The following is a 25074-nucleotide window of genomic DNA, read 5'->3' as shown; positions in this document are numbered from 1 at the left end:
CCAAATTGTGCATATTTTCCTCAGATTTTCTTCCCTCAATTCTAGAAAGCAACTACTGAACTGTCAGTAGTGATGTGATAGCAGCCAGAGGTCTGGCTTGTTGATAAAATGCCCAAGGGCCACCTTAAATTATTTCAGCCCAGAGAGGGGCATAAATAAGAAACCAGGATGTATGCACATGAATAAGAAGGGCGTCCAGGGCTTAGGCGGACACTCAACTGTTTAATTCAGACATTAGACAAACATGAAGTCCCTGCGTGTGCAATGGCCAGACCCTGGCTAGAAATCTTATCTTAACGAGGCAGATAACAGTGTGTTGAAGACTTGGGACCTGGGAGGCGTGTCCTGCATCGCTAGATAGCGCTGTTTCAGCTCTATGCCCTTGAGCAAGTCATGAAGCCTCTCCCAATCTCAGATACTGCATCTGTGAGATGAAGGTGTTTATGTCTTGTGTCTAAAATGTTATGTCTAAAATGTTTACTCTGAACTTTCTGTTTTCAAATGAGTGGAATCCTTCCTAGCTGATGTTTGAAGACATCTACTAAAAGTGTTGAATGAAGTCCAAACCCTTATAACTTAGTGTGTGTGGTGTGTACCTGTGCATGTGTGTGTGTGGTGTATAGGCATGCATGTGTCACACAACACACGTCTGGAGGTCACAAGAAAATTTTGTGGAGTCCTCTCCTTCCCCATTAAGTGCATTCTGGGAATAAAAGTTGGATCAGCGAGATTGATCCCTGAGTGATCGATATCACCAACACTGGGTGTTTAGAGAATCTCAGGTTGATTGGGCATTCTGCTGTGCATTTTCCTGCTGGAATCTCATTGATTTCTCTCAGTGAGACTATGAATTAGCTGCCCTCATTATCCCCGTTGGAATATGAGGAAGTTGAGAGTCTGTCCTAAAATGCAGAAGGAGGAAGTTTTCCCATGCCGGTGCTTTTTCATTCTAAAGCTCTGTCAATTTCCTTTCCCAGAACACCTGTGTGTTCCAACTGTCCTGTGAGACAGAATCATCACAGGAGGGCTTCCTGGAGATGATGGCTGGGATCTGACTATTCCCAGTTCCTGCCAGTTCCCCGGGCTGCAGACAATACTGAGCTGGGTCACTGATCTCAATCCAGCAATGAGTTGAGGTGAGCCCCAAACCAAGAGCAAACACACAGATGCTAAGAAGCACCTTTCCAATTCAACTGTCTTGTTGTAGTCAAGCAGTAACTGCCTGCCATGCCTTCTTGGTAAAGACTGTAAGGGGCCATAACAGATCTTGGAGCATTTATTGAGAAATTGGCCTAACATGCATTTAAGGTTCTTTGGATCTACAAAATGTATTTTGTTTGTTTGTATGGTTGGGTTTTTTTTTTATTGCAATTTGAAAATTATTTATGTGAATGCTAATGGAAGCTTAAACAGTACCTATGGGAAGACCGTGTGTGAGAGCTGGCTCTCTTCTTCCGAGTGGGTCTCAGGGGTTGATGTCAGGCTGGCGGTATGGCAGCAAGTGCCTTTACTGGCTGAACCACCTTGTAGATCTGCTTACAGCATTTTTCATACAGGGTCTCATTTAGCTCAGGCTAACCTCCAACTCACTACGTGACAGAGATGGCCTTAAACTCCTGCCTCATCTCCCAAGTGCTGGATTACAGGGGTCACGGCCACACCCAATTTTACGGAGTGCTAGGGATCAAACCCAGGCCTCACACATGCTGGAGGTGAAGTGACGGACCAACGGAGGGCCATTCTTAGTTCGTAAGTGGTTGTTCTTAATGCTAAAAGCAAGAACTGGAAGGCAGCTGCTGGTGGGGGGGTGTGAGGTTCCTCTGCAGGCCACAAGTCCACGTTTTGTGTCTTGAAGTTTTAGAGCCACGTTGGTGGTAGTAAAGAAGAAAAACTGAGAGAAATGTCCCTTCCTTTATGTGATATGGGATTGCCATCGTAAAATAATGAAAATGAAAACAAATCATTTATTGGCTATAAAGTTATATTTCATATTTCTATGGCAACAATAATATTTCCATTTCAACACCATAATATGTACATTTTAAAATGTTAATGGGAGGACCAAAGTATACAGTTGTTTCTATTTTATTTCAGAAGAACATGGGGGGGGGGGGTTTAAAGAACACAATTACTTTCTAATATTTCAAAATGACCAGACATTAAGGTCAATTTAAGGGGAACACAACTCCAAATTTATCGTTCATTCTTTCGACCCTAGAAAGAGAAGAAAAAGAGAAGTATTTATTTGTACAGTTTATCAAAGAAAATACAATTTTGCTTCTGACATTTAATTTAGTCATTTATATGTCCCAGAAAGCCCTGAAGAATGACACAGATCACAGCACCATGGAGCCACTTACGTATTTAAGAGGCATCAGCAGAGAGAGCCACATTGCTGGGAGTGGCGCAAAGAGTGTCAGCAAGTTATAAAAAAGAAATACACACGCAATCAAGACTCTGTCAGGAACACAGCACCGGCAGGCCACTGCTGTGGCGGGCAGGGGCCGTGTGCGCAAGTGGGGATCTTGGCACGGAGTATTTCTTCTGGTCATTTGCTGTTTGTGTTGTCTGGATTGGCTTGGGGCTTTTCAAAACCCAACAGGAGATGAAAGGGGACTTTCGGAAATCTTTAGTTGGGAGCCAAGAACTTGGATTTGGTTAGAAGGGAGGGAAGGAAGCGAGTATTTCTTAAGTACTTCTCCAGGACCCTGCTGGCCTCCTTGGTCTCACATCAGAAATGATGTCATTCCTCAGTGGCTGAAGATGGGGCTGGCCCTGTTTTCCAAAGGAGAAAGTAGGCTCACGTGAAGTGATTTGATCCTGAGTTACTGAAAGCTGCCCGGACACCCAGATGGGAAGGGTGAGAGGAGATGATTAAACCCCAATCTGAAAGCAAAAGTGCCAAAGAAGGGCTAGGTAAAAAGCCAGGGAAGGCTGCAGGTGCCTGTAACCCTTGCATTCTTTACCTGCCTGTTAGCCTAGCCACAAACAGCCAACTTCTAGTTCAGTGAGAAATGAGACACTTGACGTGATTGGTTCTATCCCATGCGTGCCAGTACACACACACATGCACACACACATGCACGTACAAGCACACACACTCATATCTAGACATTCCCCCCCCACACACACACTGCCGTGGAAAGCTGGCTTCTCTGTGCACCCTTAATAATGCTAGCACAACTCCGCAGACAGCCACTTTCCTTGGGTAGAAACCCAAGCTACTTTCCCTTATATTCCTTCCTGGAGATGTTTCTTGATTGCATGGCTATAGCAAATTCCCTGTAGCGTGAAAATTGTTTTAAGACTTAAAATATGACTACTGTAGGCTTAAGTATGATTTTAGCTATAGCTGGGAAGGTATAAAAATGGAATTTAATGTTCATCCTGCTTTCCTTTGACCCTATGCTCCTGCCTTGCATTTCTGGCCCCTTTGTTTGTCTTGATAACCATCTACGAAAACACTGTTCTACTTTTTAAATGATGTGTGTTATTTATCGTATGTCTCTCCTGCTTGGAGGGAGCTGTATTTTTGGTGTGTCCAGCACATGTCAAGTGCTTAAAAGAGGGACTGGGTCATTTTTCTGCAAGGAGCCAGTTGATGTATATTTTAGGTTTAACTGGTCGCATGGTCTCTGTCACTGATATTCTGCCTCAGACAGGGGTGGCTGTTTTCTGATAGGACTTTCTCTATGGACATGGAGATCTGTGCATGATGGAACTTTTAAGTGTCATGAAATTTTGATTTTTTTTTTCCTCCAAACATTAAAAGAATATAAGTAACTTTGAGCCGGGCAGTGGTGGCACACGTCTTTAATCCCAGCACTTGGAAGGCAGAGGTAGGCGGATCTCTGTGAGTTTGAGGCCAGCCTGGTCTACAAAGGGAGTTCCAGGACAGGCTCCAAAGCTACAGAGAAACCCTGTCTGGAAAAACAAAAAACAAAACAAAAAAGTAAAAAAATAAGTAACTCTGTTGTTAAGTAGAGTGCCAGAATTTCAAAAAGTGGGATTGTCTTGGATTTTGTAACAATACTAAGAGAGTAGGCAGAGGAAGAGAAGTGGCTGCTCTGGACCCTAAAGACTGGGTGTGGTGAACCTCTGTCTTAATGTCCAGTGTCTTCATATTTGGTGAAATGTGTCTTTAAAATTTGAAAGGAAGGCTGAAAATTAAATTCATTTATTTACATTTATTTAGTGTGCATATGGAGGCAGAGACACACATGCCACTATGTATATATATCAAAGGAAAACTTTTGAAAGTTGATTCTCGCCGGGCGGTGGTGGCGCACGCCTTTAATCCCAGCACTTGGGAGGCAGAGGCAGGTGGATCTCTGGGAGTTCGAGACCAGCCTGGTCTACAAGAGCTAGTTCCAGGACAGGCTCCAAAGCCACAGAGAAACCCTGTCTCGAAAAACCAAAAAAAAAAAAAAAAAAAAAAAGTTGATTCTCTTCTATTATGTGGGTCTTGGGGATTGAACTCAGGTCAGTAGACTTGGCAGCAACCTTCACCCACTAAGCCTTCTCTCGGTCCCAGAAATTAGATTTGAGAGTTACCTTTCTCTAACAAAATCTACAATAATAATAATAATAATAATAATAATAATAATAATAATAATAAACAGAATTATTTTTAGCTTTAGATTCAAAACTTCCCAAAAGGCAGTTGGTCTTCTTTAGCCCCTGGGTTGTAGTTTGCTGACCCCTGATCTAGAAACTAGTGCCTGGAACACAGCAAGTGCTCAGAAAACAGAGCGCACTGTGATTGGTCCAATGGCCCCACACGATTCCTGAGTCTCCCCATCACAGGAGAACAATAGCTAGAATAGCAAGCTCCACACTGCCCTCCGGGGCTGATGTCTGCATGAGCTGAAGGGACCTCGCACACACCCACACACTGAGACGACCTTTTCCGACGTCTTCTACAAAGAAACCATTGTATCGTTGCATTGTTCAAAAGTCTACTTTAATTCCACCTGAAACACCGGCAGCCCGATTGCGTGCTTTGGCAGGGTCATGGTGCAGTGAGCCTTTGAACCCAGTACTCAGGAGGCAGAAGCCAGAAGACCGCATGTTTGAGGCTGCCCTGGACCATATTCTGAGTAAAAGCCTTATTTCCGGGCTACAGAAAAAGACTGTCTTATCCACCCAAAGCAATTATTTTACAGTTCAAACAGAATTGTTTGGAGATAGCTCAGTTGTTAAAATGCTTGCTTGCAAGTGAGAGGACCTGAGTCCCACCTCTAAATTGTACATGAAAACAAAAAGATGTATATGGTGGTACTTGGTCACCACAGAGCTGGGAAGGCAGAGACAGGTAGATGCCGATGGCTACTAGGTAGCCAGACTGGACTACTTGGTGAAGTGAAGACCCTGTCTCAAAAAAAAAAAGTGCTTAAAGTACCTGAGGATGACAGCTGAGGCTGTCCTTTGGGCTCTATATACGTGCACACACATGCATGAGTACACATGTGAACACATACATACATGAGGGCACATACAGAAACACGCACACAAAAAGAATTGTCCTTTGGGCTCTATATACATGCACACACATGTATGTGTACACATATGAATACTACATACACTAAGGCACATGTAGAAACGTGCACACAGATAAAAGATTGCCCTTTGGTCTCAATATACATTCACATGCATGTGTACACATGTGAACACATACAGACATGAAAGCACATATAGAAACATGTACACAGAGAAAGAGGTGTTTGCCGTCTTCTGAGAGGTGTTCCATCTCAGAATATTTTTGTGTGCCACAACTGTTTAAACTACTGCCCATTTTAATTATTTCCTTGATGTAGTTGATATAACAATACTCTTTGGAAAAAGAAAGATGAAAAGAAACACTGATGTCAAAATCAAGTTTAAAAAAAAGCATAACAATGATGATCATTTTGACACTATGCCTCAGGATTATTTTCCCCAAATCCTTGGATTACATTTTTCTCCCTAACAGTGTGCTCACTGGCCAGCCATTCTGACCTGGTGGGTGAGCTCTGGCCAGTGAGAGAGCTGACATTCCTGAGGATGACATCCAGCGCTGTCCTCTGGACTTCATGGACACATCCACACAGAGAAGCATACACATACACACATTAAAATAATTTCTAAAAACCCTACGTTTGCTGACCAACTGTCAAGACATAACTAGAAAGAACCATTTGTGCTGTTGTGTTGCCATTGATGAAGACTTTAAGAAGAAAGATTCCCCCCCCCCCCCCCGAAAAAAAAAAGATCCTTGCTATTAAAACTGGCCATTTTGCTTGGGCATTTTCTTGAACTTGTTCTGTTGTTGATATTTTACTCTTTTGACTTTCTCCCTTCCTCCCTCCCTCCCTCCCTCCCTCCCTCCCTCCCTCCCTCCCTCCCTCCCTCCCTTCCTTCCTTCCTTCCTTCCTTCCTTCCCACTTCCTTCTCCTGCCTCCCCCTTAGGGAAAACTTTGCTATATGCCCCAGGCTGGCCTCGAACTCAGTCCTGGTTGTCTCAGCCTCTCAAATGCTGGGATAACAGCACATACTGATGCATACAATTTGAAAAGTTTTTTAAAAATATTTTATTTTATGTGCGTGGTTGTTTTGCCTGCAGGTATGTCTACATACCATGTGTACAGAGTGTCTATAGAGGCCGGGCAAGGGCTTTGGAGCCCATGAAACTGGAGGTACAGATAGTTGTGAGCTGCCATGTCAGTGCTGGGTATAAAACCTGGGTCCTCTGGAAGAGTAGCCAATGGTCTCATCAGTGAGCCCTTTCTGCAGCTCCCAACTTGAAGTTTTCAACATGCAGCCATCCCTTGGTGCCCCAGAGGATTGTTTCTAAGGCTGCCCTTGGATATAAAAATCTGTGCTGCTCAAGTCCCCAACATAAAACAATGATACTTCCCCTAGATTTTTGATCTGAGATCAATTGAAGAAGAGAATTTGGAACCCATGTCAACTGAAGAACAGCTATATTATTAGTAAAATTAATGGGATGTCAATAATATTTTGAGAACTGAGGCCCAGATGAAAAAAAAAAATCAATAGAGGAGACTTAACAATCCCTAACAGTGGGACTTATTTATTTTTTTAAAAAAATAGTTTTTAAGCTAGATAATATCCTGGGAGTGAGAAATCAGAAATAAATCAGAGTTGAATTGCCTTGGCCTCTTCCGTCAAACTTTCAAGCCTACCAAAATACAAAACATTAGAAAAAAATGTTAAAGCCGCATCACTGGACAGCTGCATGGACTGCAGAGTTAACACAGGGGCCATGGGGCTGTTAGGTTCAATAATGGCTGAAAGGAAAAACAACTCATAGGCTTGGCACTAAGCAGGATAATTATGTCATACCCCTTACACTCAAGTTCAGGGAACATTGGCAAGTGGGGGTGAAGGGACAGTAAGAGGGAAACGTCAGATGACCACTGCCCAACAGGGTCCCTGGACGTGACAGCGGCTGTGCTGGCCTGAACAAGACCAACGCAAGATCTAGCCGGCCAACATTCCAGTGTGGATGAGACGTGCTCACAAGCCCCCACCCCAACCCGAAGAGCTCCTGCTCCAGGAAGAGAGTCAGTTTTCTTCAAGGTCATTGCCTACGGTTGGTTACCCCAGCTCCAGGGGATGGGCCAGTATCCATGAGCATACAAGCAGTACTAACTAACTAGACTCAGTGAGGAGGAGGAAAAATGAAATTGGAAGGGGTTCTGGGAGGTGGTAAAGGGAAAGTATCAGGTGCATATGATATACATTGTATTCATGAAGGAAATTACAAAAGATTTTTAAAAAACAAAAACTTGTATAGAGGGTCACAGAGACAGTCTCTGCCTCCAAGAAACTCACAGACTCAGGGAAGAGCTGAATGTACCAGGCTGCGTTGGGACTGAGGTTAGGATGGTAGCCCGAGGAGGAAGGGGTAGCATAGAGGGGTTCTGTCTACTGCCTTGGTCAGTTTTTTGGTTTTTTGCTGTGAAGAAACACCACGGATTAGGCAACTCTTATAAAAGAAAACATTTAATTGGGACTTACAGTTTCAGATTTTTAGTCCATTATCAGCATGGCAGGAAGCAAGGCAGCAGGCCCGGCAGACATGGTGCTGGGGAAGGAGCTGAGAGTTCTACAGCTGAACCCACAAGCAGCAGGAAGGAGGAGACTCTGGGCTTAGAATGGGGTTTTTGAAACCTCAGGACCTACCCCTCAGTGCTACGTCCAACAAGGCAATCCCTCCCAGTTTTTTTCAAATAGTGCCACTCCCTTGTCACCAAGTATTTAAATATACAAGCCTACGGGGACCAATCTCATTCACATCACCACAGATACAAAGCCAGGGAGTGATAAAAGCAGATTTGAACTTGATAGAGATTGTTCTAGAATCCAGGTTCTAGAATGGACACGCATGATGTGTCCTAGGGGGACAGAAGGTGGCGTGCAGAACCTGAGGTAGCAATTGGTGCTGGCCGGGAACAACGGAGACTCTTTAGAGGCTTTGTCAGGATTTGGTAGCTGACCTGAGGTGTAAGGCACTGGCAGAATGTCAGGTCTCCAGCTGCGCCCCGTGTCACTAGTGCTGGGAGCTCAGGAGGAGGTGAAGAGGAATGGGAGCCTCAGAGGAGATCTCCCGGGCCCAGCAACTTTGTGCTCAGTTGATGTGTCCAGGAAACAGACAATTGTATGGCTCCTTAGAACAGGAGAGGGAACTCAGTTACAGAATTGGAGGTGTGAGGCCGAACAGCTTGAAGGCTGGTAAGGAGGCCACCATCCTAAGAGGTGATCTTAGGAGGGGGAGACTGGGAAGAGGTTGTGGAGAAAAGGGGGAGCCAAGGACTGATGCAAGGGCATGGAAGGGTGGTGCTCGAGGCAGAACCTGGCCACCTTTGAGTCCCTACCTGAGCTCTTCATCATGAAAGAAAGGGAAAATCGGTAACGGTGATGGCTAAGACTGGCAATATGGCAGGATCTATAGTCACCTAGCAGATGACCTCTGGACATATCTGTGAGGGCGTGTGTAGAGAGAGTTAACTGAGGTGGGGAGACCCACCCTAAATGTGGGCAGCATCACGTCATGGGCAAGGGCCCTATGCCGGGTAAAAAGGAGAGGAGAGGCGCTGACATTCTTCTGTCTTGGCTGCCTGACTACAGTGCAGTGTGGCCACCACCTCACGCTGCTGCTGTGACTTCCCCATCAGCCCCTCAAGCTGGGAGCCCAAACCAACTCTTCCTCAAGCTGCCTTGGTCGGGCATTTTGTCATAGCAACAGGAAAAGAAACACATGCATAAATCATTTCCTAATACTGAGTTAAATTAAGACTCTTACAGCCCACGGCATTGAACACTAGATTTATTATGAGTTCAAGGGCAAGGCACTGTTTGTATGGACTATGTAAACACCTTAAGTCTGGAGGATTCCGGGACTCTCTGGCTGGGCTTGCTGGCCTCGGCTTTCTCTTCAGTCCTCACAATGACTTTTGCTTGGTGCTGAGAGACTTGGAACTGTTTACCTGTTAAGATTACTGCTCACATTAAAGTCGATCACTCAGTTTCACCTCTCATGATCCTTTTCGCGTCTGTGTGCATCTCCTGTCTCCACAGTAACTGTCGCTGAGTCCTCTAGGCGCCACTGTTTGGGTACTCTCTGGTGCTGAATCTTGGATGTCCACCTGATTGGGTTAAAGGTAGCTCAGAAAATCTGCAAATCATACTTCTGGGTATGGCTGTGAGGTGTGTTTCTAAAAAGAATTAGCACATGGGTCAGTGAATCCAGGGGAAAGACCTGCACCGAAGGTGGGTAGTACCGTCCAGGACGGGGACACGGAAAGAACAAAGCAGTGGATGAAGAGAAGCCTGTGCGCATGCTCCGCCCTACTGAGCAGGCGCCCTAATAGTGCTGCTGTCGGACTCCAGACTTTTGAGCCTTCCACATGACTTTGACCGCTGTCGTTCCGTGGGGCCGGAGGACCTTCAGGCTCTTCCTGGAGCTGGGTCATTGGTCTTGTTGCTTCTGAGGCTTCTACCTGCTCAGACTCATCAGCTACTGCTTTCTCTAGCTGTCTAGCCTTGGACAGCCTTTGTGGGATTGGTCTGTTCGGTAACTGACCTTATAAAGTTGTCTTAACATGATGTGTAGAGTCTGTTGGGTTTGTTGCTCTAGAGAATCCTGCATAATGCAATCTCTAAGATGGGTGTCTTCCTCCCTGTTGCTACAAGTCACTCCTGTACCATACACTGCAGTCCCTCACCTGGCCTCTTGCTTCCAAGTCTCCGGTTCATTTTTCTCCGTCAGTCACTAGAACGCAAGGACACAGTCTAGTTGTCTCCCTCTTTATTGTAATTTGCGGTGAGTGGACGGTGGGAAGCGGGTATGAAGGATGACTAAGTAATGCTTGAGTTTATGAATGTGGACATTTACGAGGAAGACCATCTTCGTAAGGTTAATGCCTCTAAGGTAAATGTTCCTGTCAAAGAGGCTCTGACTATAGCCCAGCCCTGGTGCCACAGTCGCTTTTCCCACTGGTGACATGAGGCTGCCCTACGGTATAAGGGAGGAAAGGAATATCTGATTTTTCATCCATTTCATATTGTGGGAGTTTCAGGGGGGTAGTACTGGGCATTCATTTTAGGGTTTTTTTTTTAAGATTTATACACACACACATATATGGATGCATGTGTGTATGTCCTGTCTGCCTCTTGTGGAACTGGAGCTACAGACAGTATGAGCTGCCTGATAAGGGTGGCGAGAGTCCAGCCCAGGTTCTCTGGACGAGCTGGAACTACTCTTGACTCTGGAGCCCTCTCTCTTGCCTTCATTTTTAGTGTTTTTTAAGACAACATCTTGCTATTATAGAGCAGACTGACTCAAATTCATGATCCTCCTACACCAGATGCCTGCTTATTGGGATTGCAAGCATGCATCACGTGGCTAAGAAAAACATTTTTTATATATGTATATATGCATATACATTTGAATTGAAATCTAGATTCTACACATGGAAGAAAACATACAGAATATCTCTTTGTAGGTCTGGCTTGCTTTGTTCAGCATGGTGACAGTCAATCATATTCCTTCTTGCAAAGGCCATGACTTCATTTTTCTTTACAGATGAATAAAATTCCATTGTGAACATGCACCATATTTCTTCATCCGTTCTTCTATTGCTGGAGATCTAGGCTGATCCCATCACCTGCCGGTTGTGACGAACGCAGCAGTAGGCACGTGTGGGTGTCTCTGTGTTGATTTCACACCCTCAGGTTTATGCCCAGGAGTGGTGCTGCTGGGCCATTTAGGGTTCTAGGTTTAGATTTGGAGAAGGCTCCAACCTGAGGTCCACAGTGGCTGCACCACCTTGTATTCCTCCCCCCCCCAGAAGCACAAGAGTTCCCCTTTGCCCCACATCCTCCCCAGTGCCTGTTACTTTTGGATTTTAATGATAGCCGTTCTGAGTGGGGTGAGATGGGATTTCAGAAACAGCTTAAATTCATGTTTCCTTGATGGCTAAAGACACTGCGTACCTTTTCAAATATTTATTGCATATCTGTATTTCCTTTTTTGGAGACTGTCAATTCATTTCACTGGCCCATTTACTAATTACATATCTTTTGGTGTTTAAGTTTTTCATTTCTTTTTATATTCTAAATACTAATCCCTTGTTTGGTGCATAGTGGACAAAGACTGCCATTCTGAACATTCTGTTGATTATGTAGGGAAAATATTTTAAAAGAACACTCCTCCTCTTCTTCCTCTTCTTCTTCCTCGTCTTCCTGCAAATAGACTATCCAATAATCTACTGGAAAGTTGATTGCTTTCCCAGACAGACAACCCAAAAGCTCTTGTAGTTTGATATGAGAGAATGGAGATTGGGTAAAGAAAACTTTTGCTCTGAAGTGCTTGAAGTAAAAAGAATTCAAAAGCTAAGACTGTGGTTAGAGCGACCCAGGAGCTGTGAACAGGCGTGTTCTCACATGAGAAACGCTCTTGTATGCGCTGTGTCATGGGCTGATGCCGTAACTCAGCAGCAGGATGGAACCCAAGGACACATCTGTGTATTCAAACGGGAAAGAGCCGTGCGCTCCTTACACAAGATGAAACAAATGTCCCCTTCTCTGCTTGCTTTCACAGAGTGCTCCCCTCTGAGACTTGGGACACTGTGTCTGAATGAAGTATCAGAAGGAAAGAAATTTTCATTGCAAAGTCCTAACCTGGGAGAGATCGGGAAAGCTCTCTGGAGTCAGCCTGTCCTGAGCCTCTCCAAAAGGCAATCCAGCGCAGAGCAAGCACAGCCCTGCAGCCCACACCGGTCTCACCTACAGCCTCAGGCCAGTGTCTGGGGCGTCACAGGGCCACTCCTCAGCCCATGCTCCCTTTCTCAGTTTCTTCCTCCTTGACTATGAGGCATGAACTCAAGCATCCTGAGACAGCCAGCCAGGCTTTCTTTAACTTCCTCTGAAGTAGGAAACCCACATGGCTACCTTCTGACTAGACCTGGATTCCCTTCTCTTGTTTACCACCATCATAATGACCCAGGAATCTCTGTAGGGGTGACTGTGGTGCTTTGAATTTTTTCACAGTTCTAGAGAATCAAAGCCTTTGGGTTTTTAAATCAAGATTCTACCTTGTGATATGAGTATATTATATGCACATGCAAGTGAAGAGTGCAGGTGTGTTTGTGTGTGCACACATGTTTGCCTGGAGAGGTGAGCATTCTGTTTGTGTACACCTGTGGATACCGGAGGTGAGGTGTCGGGTGTCTTCCTCAACACTACTGTGTGTGCAAACCTGTGGATACCTGAGGTGAGGCACCGGGTGTCTTCTTCAACCACTGTCTGCCAGCTTGCCAATCCAGCCAGCCTGGCAGGTCAGCGGGGCTGCAGGAATTGACCTGTCTCCTGTCCAGGGCCTGGTGGGTACAGATGGGTACTGCTGTACCCACATCTTGCAGAGGTGCTGGGCTTGAACTCAGCTCCTGTTGTCTACATGGCAAGAGCAGTACTGACTGAGCCATCTCCCCAGTTCCCAAAGTTCTACTTTTTAATAATAATAGCAATAGCAAAAAAAATCCTATCCCATGTTTTAAACATTTTATTTTCTCCATTTATTTCTTTCTTCCTCTCCTGCCTTCCCTCCCCCCCACCCCCGCACTCATAACTGAACCTAGGGCCTCACATGGCATGACAAGCACTCTACAGTATTATATCGCAGGGGTTTCTATTCACTTTCAAAAGCAGGGCTTCCCTAGGCTGGCCTTGAACTCATGCTGTAGCCTTGAACTTTCAATCCTCCTCTGACAAGCTCTTAAGTAGTGGTCATGGGGCCCTGATTACTTTTTAAAGGTGCTTAATATCTATTCAAACGTATTCATTAACATTATTTTAGATTATGATATGATATTCTATGATATGATATTTCATGTTAAAAGGTGAAACTGTGGGCATAGCAAAAGGTCAAAGCTAAAGGTGGTTGCTACCGTGAAAACTGACCAAGTCTAGCTGTCAAGGACCCAGTCCTCCCGTCTACCCAGCCCACCCAAGCTCACTACAAGAAACACTCGTCTCATCATTTCCCCTCACAAGCTGCTGCCATCTTTGGTGTTGACCCCATGGGTTAAGTGAAATGCAAGCATCCTGAGAACATCAAACGCTCCCCAGTGGGAAGCCTCAGAGAGACTGCCATTCAGGAGTGAGAGAAGCAAGCCTGTGCAAGGTCACAGGACTGATGACACCCCGCCTGATAAGGTACAGTGATCGGGGCCTGACCGACCCTGAAAGAGTCAGATGGGACAAGAGTCCAGATTCTGCAAGAGTGTCCACATCTGTGAAACGGGCACATAAACTTTTGAGTATTGAGGGACAAAGAAGCAAAGCACCTGGACTGGGCCCGCAGCAGTGACACAGCTAAAGTGGTTGGTAAACAGCACCTACTGTCACTGTCCTATGTCCAGGCTGCTGTCACCATTCTTTCGCAGAACTTGGGACGGCAGGTGTGGGAGTACCCTGCGTCATGATTGTCTGTCTTCTCTCCCCTTCTCCTCTCTTCTCTCTTCTTTCTCTCCTCTCTCCCCCTCCTCTCTCCCCTCCTTCCCCACCCCTCTCACTGTGGCATGTGTGTGTGCGTGTGTGTCTGCATACATTGTCAGCCGTGTGTGCACATATGAAAGCCAGAAGTTGATATCTCTGGCTTCTTCTATGTCTCCTCACCTTGCCCTTTGACACAGGTCTCCCACTGATCCTAGAGCGTCTATTTCCACTACAATGCCTGGCCCATGAGCCCCAGGGGTCAGCACTTTAACTGCCAACCCCACCCCCCACCCCAGCCTTTTCCACAGATCTGCGATTATCCTCCTAGATTCTGACTTCTCTACTGACTCAACTGAAGACAACCCAATCAGAGGGAGAAATGCAATGAATTCTGACTGCTACCAGCCCACCTCAGCCCTGCTGTATCCGTCTAAGAGAACTGAGTTCCCAGTGTTCCTACAAAGATCTTTTTGGCGTTCAGTTTCAGGCCTCAGACCCTAATGCAGGAGTTATAGCTGAAGCCCCTTACTCGTTCCTGTAAGCAAACCCAATTAAACTCACTGAACCAAGAAAAAAGCTAAAAACATGAAAGCAAAAGGGGGTCGGTGGGGAGGAGGAAGGGATTTACTGGGAGTGGGAGGGAGCAAGAGAGGTGATGGGGGTTATGATCAAAGTGGGCTTTACATGTATAAAAACGTCACAGTGAAACCCAGGAGTAATTACTGTAAATAATTACTGGATACTCACAAAAATTTGAAAGTAACTTCAGGTAAACTTATTTCAAAGTTTATTAATAATTGTAGAACTGAGGAGATGGTTTGAGGGGGAGGTTGGGGCGCTAATGTAGAGACAGGCAGACCCCTGGGGCTCATGGGCCAGGCAATCTAGCGGAAAGAGGAGCTCCTGGATCAACGAGACACCCGTGCCAAAGGACAAGGTGGAGAAAGGCGCTAGCAGACATCAGTCACATATGTGCACACAGCTGACAGCTCCTGCACATGCACGCACACACATTTACAGACGCCGTGGGGTGGGCCATACCTGTTATCCCAGCACTGCAGAAGCTGATGCAGGAGGATTGCTGAAAGTTCCAATCCAGCCCCGTCTACATAGAGATCCTGTCTCAGAAATAATATCCTTCCCAACACATTTATATTTGTAATGAGGCAGAGAATTCTACTCAAGATGTGGGCCACTGCTTATTTGTCTTCCACTGTGGGAAAGAGCTGCCCGTTAACAAATATTTCGCTTGACTGTCTTTAAAATTGTACTTGCAGGGTTTACCAGTGTCTTTTATGTGAAGCAAGCACATCTCCATTCAAAAAAAAAAAAAACAACAACAAAAAAAAAACAAAAATCTAAAGCCACCATTCACATGACGGGGGGGGGGGATGTTTTCCTTCCCCCTTTCATTAAAAAAAGCCATAAACATAACAAAAAATAATGAAAGAAAAATAAAAGGAGCCATCTCACCGGGTGGGGGAGGGGGAGGGCAGCTGCAGGGAATGCCTGCAGGGTGCCAGAAATCCTTGCTCTTATTTTCTCATAACTTCATTACTGGACCAAGAATGCAGACAGTTCTGGCTGTGGTGTTCCTGGTTTTCTGGCCTACCTAAACTGTGGGTGGGACTGTGTGAGGCAGGTGGTCCATCCTATTTTTGCAGCCCCAAGGCCTTCCACCCAGCCACTGAAGTCAGAATGACTGTACACGAGTCTTCACGTTTCTCAGAGTCTCCAAATGCTCCATGCCTCTCTTAATCATTTATTTCTCGGGGTGATTTGCTTGGGGTTGAACTGCCCTTTATCCGTGCAACCTGTAACAAGATGACCTCAAGTCTATGAAAGACATCTGTGGAGGAGGGAGGGAGATGTGGTGCCCGACTCCTTTCTGAAAACATGTATCTGCCCTTACAAGACAAACCCTCAGAAGGATGTAGCTCTGGTTGTTGGAGAACAAGTGTGCCCACCCCACACACCATGTACTGTCATCTCCCTTCAAACACCACACACCATGTACTGTCATCTCCCTTCAAACACGGTCTTCTTTGGGTTTCTGTGTTTATGAAACATAATTATTATTTCCCAAAGAATTGTGTACATTTACAATGTATTTTGATAATGGTTTTTTTCTTTTTAAAAGACAGAGCCTCCCGACTCTCACAATTTTGAGATCGTGCCATTCTCCTGAAGAGTAGTGATGTTCAGAGTGACTCTCATAACTGCCACTTTAAAGCATTACCAATGTTTCATGTGTAAGAAGACAAAGTACCAGCCAGGATCATGTTTTATAATAAGTATTATAGTCCAAAGGAAAATTTAAGGTATTATTAGGAAAAATAAAAACAAAACAAAAACTCAGTCACTTTCTGGCAACACAGTCTGGTAGTGCGGGACAAGTCTATATTCTGTCAGTTATATTTTAAATAAATGCTGATTGGCCAATAGCCAGGCAGGAAGTATAGGTGGGAAAACCAGACAGGAAGTAGAGGTGGGACAATGAGAACAGGAGTATTCTGGGAAGAAGGAAGCTCTTTCCACAGTCCTACCCAAACCACAGAAGAAGCAGGATATGACCTGCCCCACTGAAAAAGGTACTGAGCCATGTGGCTAATATAGATAAGAATAATGGGCTAATATATGTTATAAGAGCTAATACAAAGCCTGAACTAATGAGCCAATCAGTTTATAACTTATGGAGACATCTCTGTAATTTTTCTTTTGGACTTGCCAACTGTGGGAACTGGGCAGAACAGAAACCCCAACGAGCAGGCCTTCCTGTTACAGAATGGCACCCAACGTGGGACCAATCTGTAACAGGAACGAGTGGGCTGCTTGTCGTCCCAGCCGCCCAGCTAGTTTATACCTGAAATAATTACACAGAAACTGTATTCATTTAAACACTGCCTGACCCATTAGCTCTAACTTCTTATTGACTAGTTCTTACATCTTAATTTAACCCATTTCTGTTAATCTGTATATTACCACATGGCAGTGGCCTACCAGGAAAGATTTGGCATGTCTGTCTCTGGCAGCTCCATGGTGGCTCTCTCTCTGCCCTTCTTCCCAGCAATCAGTTCTGTCTACTCTGCCTACCTAAGTTCTACCCTATCAAAAGACCAAGACAGTTTCTTTATTCAACCAATGAAAGCAACATATAGACAGAAGGACCTCCTACACCAGTCTGGTGAGATGGTTCAGTGGTAAGGGTGTTGCTGCCAAGCCTGAAGACCCAAGTTCCATTCCCAGCACCCACATGGTAGAAGGAGGGATCCGACTTGTGGAAGATGTCTTCTGACCTCCACAGACACATGGAGTGTATTACAGTTGCTGTGGGCACCTGAGCACAACCCCCAACAAACAACTGTCTGTGGGTGCCTCACAGATAGTCGCACTGTGGAAGAGTCTATACCTGGGTCACTGTTTTCTTCTAAGCCTATGTTTTCTGAAACTTTGATACGTAATATAATAATTTCACTGCTGGAAATTGTGTGCACTCTTTTGAGAGGTACATGGAGATGGGCCTGGCTGGGCTGTGCAGACGTGGGCTAGGGGCAGGGCCATCTATTTTAATGCAGACTTTCAGGTTCCATTGTATGAGCCGCACAGCATGGCTAATGGAACTCGATCTGCTGCCATTCTGGATTAATTAATGTCAAATCAAGCAAAAATGCTCTCTCAGAAGATGCCATGTATTAGATTTATCTAGACGTTTACCTAAATTTGGTACTGCATTGTAGGCAGATAGGGAAATGAGGACTCTGTCCAGAAATGGCAGTAAGGGGAGACTTTTACATGAAGTTACTGTCTAATGGGCTGGGGATGTAGCTCAGTAGTAGAGTGCTTGCCTAGTGTGCATGAAACCATGGGTTCAGTTTCCAGCACCTCATAAACCAGGTGTGGTTTACACTGTAGTCCCAGAAAATAAAAGGAGAAACATAAAAGTCAAGTTCAAGGTTAGCCTTGGTTACGTTGCAGGTTGAAGGCTAGCCTGGGTTATTTGTTAACTTATATTTAAAAAAAAAAAAGGAAAGAAGGAAAGAAATAAAGGAAGGAAGGAAGGAAGGAAGAAGTTACAATGTCAATTCTTTGACTTCTGTGGCCATTAGAACTTCCCAGGATGTGTGTTATAAATGCATATTGTCTGTTCTTCCTCAGGGTTTCGACATTGCAGGGTTCAGGTGGGATCCAGAAATTTAATAAGAACCCTGAAACCAGGCATGTTAGAGCCTGTCTGCAATCCGAGTAACCTAAAGGGTGAAGACTGAGGATCAGGGTCATCCTCAGCTATGCAGTGAGTTTGAGGCCAGCCTGGACTACAGAAGACACCATCTCAAAGCGAACAACAAATGGTCTAACCTGCCTGAGTGTGTCTGCTGTCATCTGCTTGAAGAAGTGCACCACAGTTCTCGTGGGCTCTATGGGCCGGGAAGCTAGTACAGCTTCCCACTTAGCACAGCAACCGGAGTGACTTCCACGTTGGCACACCTTCCCTCTAGCCCAGTGACTCTCAGCCTTCCTAATGCTGCTGCCCTTTAGTACAGTTCCTCATGTTGTGGTGACCCCAACCATAAGATTATTTTGTTGCTACTCATAACTGTAATCTTGCTACTGCTATTAACTGTAATGTAAATACCTGATATGCAGGATATATGATATGTAACCCCTGTGAAAGGGTTGTTCTAGCCCCAAAGGGGTCACAAAGGGGTCATGGTCCCCAGGTCACTTATTCTGTTGCCCATTCATCTCCCTCCAGGGACTTCAGGTCTCCTCCCAGCACAGTCTCTGAGCTCACTGACCAACCTCCACATCCAGTTTCCCTTCCTTTCTCCCTGCCCTATATCTGGGCAAAATGTAGGGATTTGGAGCATCATGCATAATGGGGTACAGCCATATGCTGTGGATCTCCCATGGTGGGGAATTGTGGGACCAAGCCATGACAAGCTCGGTAGAATCCTGAGTCTCCGTAGTTTACCCTGGTTCCAAGAAAGACCACAAACTGAGACTACTCAGGCACCACCCAGGAACAGACCATCCAAAAAAAATCCTAACGTTCCAACCATTGTAGATAGGATCAGCTGCCAGCACACACCCATCACTTTCATCAGGACACCCCTAGGCAAATGTCAGCCAATCAGGGGTTTTGAACTTTAGAAATCCCTCACTCTCACCTTTGCTACTACAAAAACCAAACCCCAACTGAGCTCAGGGCTCTCCAACTACTCCAGTATTATGGCCACATGGGGAGTCCAAGTTGGCAAACTTGTGTACGAATAAAAGCTCTTTGCTTTTACATACAAGACTCGGTCTCCAGTTGGTTTTGGGGGGACTCCGTGATGAGGGCATAGCATTATACGACTGCCAATAATTCTCTGGCTTTCACAGCCATGGGTTCTATCTAACAAGAAGTCTAGAAAATGTGGGCTATTTACTACCTGGGCGAAATCTCAACTCCTGACTTTCCAGATGCCCTGGCAGTACAGGTAGGGAAGTAATGTAGGCTGACTTGCCTGGCTTGGCAGGCCTCCCTGCAAAATCAGCTCTGTCTTAGGAATGGACAGGATTTCCTCTGCAGACTCAAGCAGAAGTCAATGAGGACAGGACTGACCTCAAAAGGCATCCGGAGTGCCAACTTCTTGTATTCCAGCTTTGCTGGTTGGGTACATAGGATTGAATTGGAAGAAAATATGCCAGCAGCACGACCTGACCCTAGCAGATCTGAATCACAAAAGCTGCATTTGCAGTGGGAGCATTTCTGCCTAAGGAAGGCTCTTCCAACAGCAGGGGATTGACATTGGCCACACCTGGAAGAATTAATGCAGAGATCACGTGTGCTTTTCCACCTTCAGGTCTGTTGCAGTGGACTGTGCTAGGGCCAGCAGGCCAGCAGTAGGAATAAGGAAGCAACAAGGTGCCCTGGGTTCTGCCTCTTAGCTGATGAGCTGAGGCAAGCTATATTTTTCCTGTTTTTTTTGAGACTGGTCTCATGTACCTTACGAGTGTTGAACTTTCTATATAACCAAGCATGACTTTGAACTCTTGATCCACTTGCTTCTGCCTCCTAAGTGCTGGGATTACAGATGTGTGCAAACCATACCTCATTTTGCGATGCTTGGGATCAAACCCAGAGCTATGTACACACTAGGCAAGTACTCTACCAACACACCCAGCCCTAAGTGAACTGGTTAGGCAGAGAATAAACCTGTAAAATGCAAATAGTACCACCCAGTCTGAAGCTGGCTAGGACCATGCATTAGTATTATAACTAGTCCTCTTGGAAAAAGTAGGACATTCAGTTTGGTTTGGGATATACAGACTTCGCTACCAAGGTCCAAACAGAAATACGGGGAGAACTTTTTCTGTATGTTGTTTTGCTACCAAATAAAAAAGTCCATATTTGACAAATACTTAAAGCACTAAGGATGTTTCTATAGCCAGTTTCCACAAAGCTTTTAGTATTCTCTATTAGAATAATTTTATATGGTAAAGTTGAATGTGGTTAAAGTAAAGCAAATGACTCACTTTATTCTAACGCCAGAGGAATTACAAAGGAATAGGCCAAAGCATGATTTAAATTTTGGTTTGTGGCTGACAAGATGTTTAGCAGGCAAGAGCGCTGGCTGCTCGTGCTTGGGACGCAGATTCTGTCCCCAGCACCCATATGACAGTTCACAACTTTGGAACTTCAGTTCTGAGGACCTCAAGCCCTCTCTGGCAGCCACAGATATGTTATGCACATGCTCTGTAGACATACATGCAGGCAAAACACCCATACACATCAAATAAAATAAAAAATATATAAACGTGAGAATCAGATACAGTGAGGCACAAGTATAATTCCAGCGTACAGGAGACGGGGATTGCCAAGACTTTGAGGTCATCCTTGGCTACATAGTGAGTTCCAGTTAGCTTGGGCTACAACGAGAGACCTCCTCTCAAAAACAAACAAAGCTATTATTTTGAAGTTTGAAATTTGAGGTTAGCTTATTTTAATACCCATTTTGCTAGAAGAAAAATCCATTGCCCATTCTGCTCTTACCCCCTGCAGGACAGGGTGGGCACCTGCCATTGCTACAAGTAAGAAACTGACTTTTCTCAAATTTATTGACACAAACTAGACTAGATAAGCAATACTGTCTAAATTTAGGATGTACAATACGGTGTGTCGGCAAATGCCTTTCCACGGTCAGATTATTGAGTCTGCTGTCAGTCGGCTCATGTGTCACCCTGTCTGTCTGTATGCAGGCATTTGCATGGTGACAACACTGGAGATTACTGCTTAAGAGACCTGGGGAGGCAGCTCAATGGGTGAGAGCACTCGCTGTGCAAACCTGGGGACATGGGCACCCGTGAAAAACTGAGTGGAGGCAGGAGATCCTAAGATTTCACTGGTTGGCCAGCCTAACCCGATACATGAGAGATCCTGCCTCACAGGGACAGAGGGAGAGCAATAGAGAGAGACACAGGGGGAACAATAGAAAGAGACACAGGGGGAGAGAAATAGAGAGAGACACAGGAGGAGAGAAATAGAGAGAGACACAGGGGGAGCAATAGAGAGAGACACAGGGGGAGAGCAATAGAGAGAGACATAGGGGGAGCAATAGAGAGAGACACAGGGGGAGAGAAATAGAGAGAGACACAGGGGGAGAGAAATAGAGAGAGACACAGGGAGAGCAATAGAGAGAGACACTTGACACCATCCTCGGGTTTCCACGCACATATTGGACATGTACAGCCCCAATTGACACATGCACACTCACACAAGTTTTACTCATGAAGACTGGGTATATTGGCACATACCCACAATCCTGGCATTGGAAAACTGAGGTGTGAGAATATAGGGTATGAGGTCAGCCATAAATATATATATATGGTATATATTATATAATATGTATATATGGTCTATGAATATATACCATAAATATACAGACGGTATGTATATATTTGTATTCTCCTAGAAAATCTTGTGTTCATGATGCAGTATTGTTATCTATTGTCTCATGGTGTATATTATGCCCCAAACTATTTACTCACATCTAAAATTTATATTCTTTGACAAAAATCTTCCCATTTCTTGATTCACCAACTTCTGTCAATAACTATACTCTGCTCTGTTTTGTGAATTTGACTTTGTTGATTTCAGATAGTAGGTCACACAGTGTTTGTTTTCCTCCTACCCTTTGCTGTGGCCTGAGGCAGGAGCGCCTGTTTAAAGTTCAGCCTTCCTCAGAAGACGCTTACTTGCCAGAGGACGGCGGTTACTACAGACTCACAACTTCTTGAAGGCCTGAGTCTGAGTGACTGTTTGTGCTCAGACTGAGATGCAACATCCATGTCACCTCCCTCAAGGCATCACAGAGGTGGAGCTGGGGAGAATTCAAGGGCTGGAGGATTGGGAGGCAGGCTGTGAAATGCTTCCAGACACCACCTGCCCAGTGTGCTCGTGAACTCACAGCTGCTATAGCTCCCTAGTTCCCTGTCCATAAGACTGGATCAGCCAACATTCTGTCACGGGGAGGGCTGGGGGGAGCATTCATGGGTCACAGCCCTTCCTGGGGAGCTCTTGGCAGTTGATAATTGCTGGAGTAAGAGGAGATGTTGTTGAGATTTCTGTCCTGCCCAGTTCTCATAGTCATTAAGTCCCAAAGAAATCACACAGAGGTCTACATTAACTATAAACTGATTGGCCCATTAGCTCAGGCTTCTTATTAACTCTTATAACTTATATTAGCCCATTATTCTAGTATATGCTAGCCACATGGCTCAGTACCTTTTTCAGCGAGGCAGTCACATCTTGCTTCTTCTTTTTTTTTTTTTTTTTTTTTTGGTTTTTCGAGACAGGGTTTCTCTGTGGTTTTGGAGCCTGTCCTGGAACTAGCTCTTATAGACCAGGCTGGTCTCGAACTCACAGAGATCCGCCTGCCTCTGCCTCCCGAGTGCTGGGATTAAAGGCGTGCGCCACCACCGCCCGGCTTACATCTTGCTTCTTCTGTGGCGGGCTCATAACTGCAGAGGAATGGACTTCCTCCTTCCCAGAATTCTCCTGTTCTCATTGACCCGCCTCTACTTCCTGCCTGGCTACTGGACAATCAGCATTTATTTAAAATATAATTAGAATATAGACAATTGTCCTGCACCAGGGAGATATTTCTTCAGTGGTGTCGCCTCATGGGTTAACTGCTCATGTGCCAGTAAATGTCCACCCAACCATGATCTGTAAGAAACTTCAGTGAAACCCATTGGGCCAAGTGAGCTCATTGCATGCACATACACAATACACATGCACACGTACACACACACATATGCACACGCACTCACACTCGCTCACAAACATGCATACGTGTATACACATATACATGCACAAAGACATGAAAGTAGAAGGGGCTCAGAGGAAGAGAAAAGGGGGACAAGAGAGAGTAATGTGAGGAGAACATGACCTAATATATTACATACATGTCTGAAACTGTCAGTTAACTTAAAAATTTGAAAATAAACCTAAAAGGAGATAAATGTCAAGAGGTGGGAGTATGTATGTACTATTATTTATTCCCATACAGCTTTAAAATGCTAGTTTGCGATAAAAATTAGCAGATAGTGCCTACTATTGGGGATAAACCAGTTATTCCCTCAATATAGTCCTCCCATTCATCCAAAATCACTTATGGAGAGCCTGAAACATGTTGGACCCTGGTAACCATGGCAGCAGATCACGGTAGACCATTTAGAAATTCCCATGTGGTCCTTCCCCTCACCTTCCAGAGTGAGCAAGGTCTGGCCTTCCTCCGTTGAGAACTTACATTTACGTGTCCGTTCTGCACCAGTCGTGTGGAAAGTTTGATGAACACGGCCAGGGACACACAGAATAGGATGAGGCTCAGGCACAGGTCCAGGACTTGAAGGGTCAGGTGATACTCTTCATAGTGGAGCGGGTCCACGCAGACTGATGGGAACGCCGTGTACGGGAAAGGAAAGGTAACTGCGTAACCAAGGTAATTGGTCCCTGCAACCCCTGAAAAGGAGTAGAAGCAATATGGACCAAGGAGAGCAGATTCCAAGGCTATTGCAAAATGAAGTGGACATCCCATAATGCTCAGAACCGCAAAGGTGAAGCCAGCTTCCCACTGGAAAAGAGCAGAAACAAGCTGTTACTTAGAAGAAGAGCCAGTGGCCCTCAGTCTCCCCTACATGCTGAAGGAGAAACACACACAACTTTCATATCTACTTCTTGCCAGAGTCTCCTGTAGCCCAAGCTAGCCTCAGATTTCTGTGTTGCTAAGGTTGGCCTTGAACTCTTGGTCTTTCCTGCTTCTACATCCCAAGTGCCACATTGGATTCCCCCACACACACACACACACCCTCATCCCCCGTGCTGCCATTTCAAATTTAGACCCAAGGCCTCCTTTGCTGCACCCTCCACCATTGAGCTCCACTCCCTGTCCCCTCAACCTTCCTGTTAGGACCCGTTCCTCTTATGCCAATCTAGGCTACAAGAGGAAACCATGTCAGCCAATTGGAGCTAAAATGAAATCAATTCAATAAATATTTGCTTATTCCCTATCACGCACAGAGGGCCAGCTGGCATTGGGGAAACAAGGCCCTCTCTTGGACAGTGGTTCTCAGGTGCCATCTGTGCCTGGGTCGCACTACACTGCTGTAGAGCCTCTCAGACCTTGTCCAGACCTTCACCAGAGCCTGTGCGCTAGCCCAAGCTCCAGCCGACCCACTACAGCCTTTGCCACGGAAATGAGACCTGGAATCAGATACCACGCTCCTCCTGTAGCCTGGAAAGAGCTGGCTCAGTGCTATTAAATTCAAGCAGGCTTGGAGTTCTCATCCTTCCCAGATCTGAGCGAGCTTGGGAGGTGACCTCAGGCTGAGGAATTGAGCTATGAACTGCATTATTGAGGCTGGGGGTGTAATCCAGTGGGCAGGGTGTTTGTCTGGCAGACACCAAGTCTTGGGTTCAGTCTATACCTCCCCCCATCACCTTAGGGGCACTTACATTATTTAAAGTCGTTTCATTTCTGTACTAAACTCCGGAGCCCTGACACTGACCCCAAACAATAATCATGAACT

General features: G+C 45.4%; 1 protein-coding gene and 1 non-coding gene across 4 annotated transcripts in view; one reads left to right on the top strand and one right to left on the bottom strand.

Moving 5' to 3' along the window:
- Positions 1–2110: 2110 nt before the first annotated feature.
- The window catches only part of Tmem212 (transmembrane protein 212), a 57238-nt gene continuing 34274 nt past the window's right edge, over positions 2111–25074 (bottom strand). For all 3 annotated transcript variants that reach the window (XM_057757197.1, XM_057757195.1, XM_057757196.1), the window contains 2 exons: positions 23796–24119; positions 2111–2214 (listed from right to left, as the gene is read on the bottom strand). In XM_057757197.1, the coding sequence (XP_057613180.1) occupies positions 2194–2214; positions 23796–24119 (345 nt within the window). In that variant the 3' untranslated portion in view covers positions 2111–2193. The remainder of the gene's footprint in view (positions 2215–23795; positions 24120–25074) is intronic.
- Positions 3967–4139, top strand: LOC130866148 (small nucleolar RNA SNORA81). The gene has a single exon (XR_009056323.1). It is a non-coding gene; the product is annotated as a small nucleolar RNA SNORA81 (small nucleolar RNA).

The sequence above is a fragment of the Chionomys nivalis genome, chromosome 24 (assembly GCF_950005125.1).
Source record: "Chionomys nivalis chromosome 24, mChiNiv1.1, whole genome shotgun sequence".
Lineage (NCBI taxonomy): Eukaryota > Metazoa > Chordata > Mammalia > Rodentia > Cricetidae > Chionomys > Chionomys nivalis.
The sequence above is the reverse complement of the archived record's forward strand: the minus strand, read 5'-3'. Positions and strand labels throughout refer to the sequence as shown.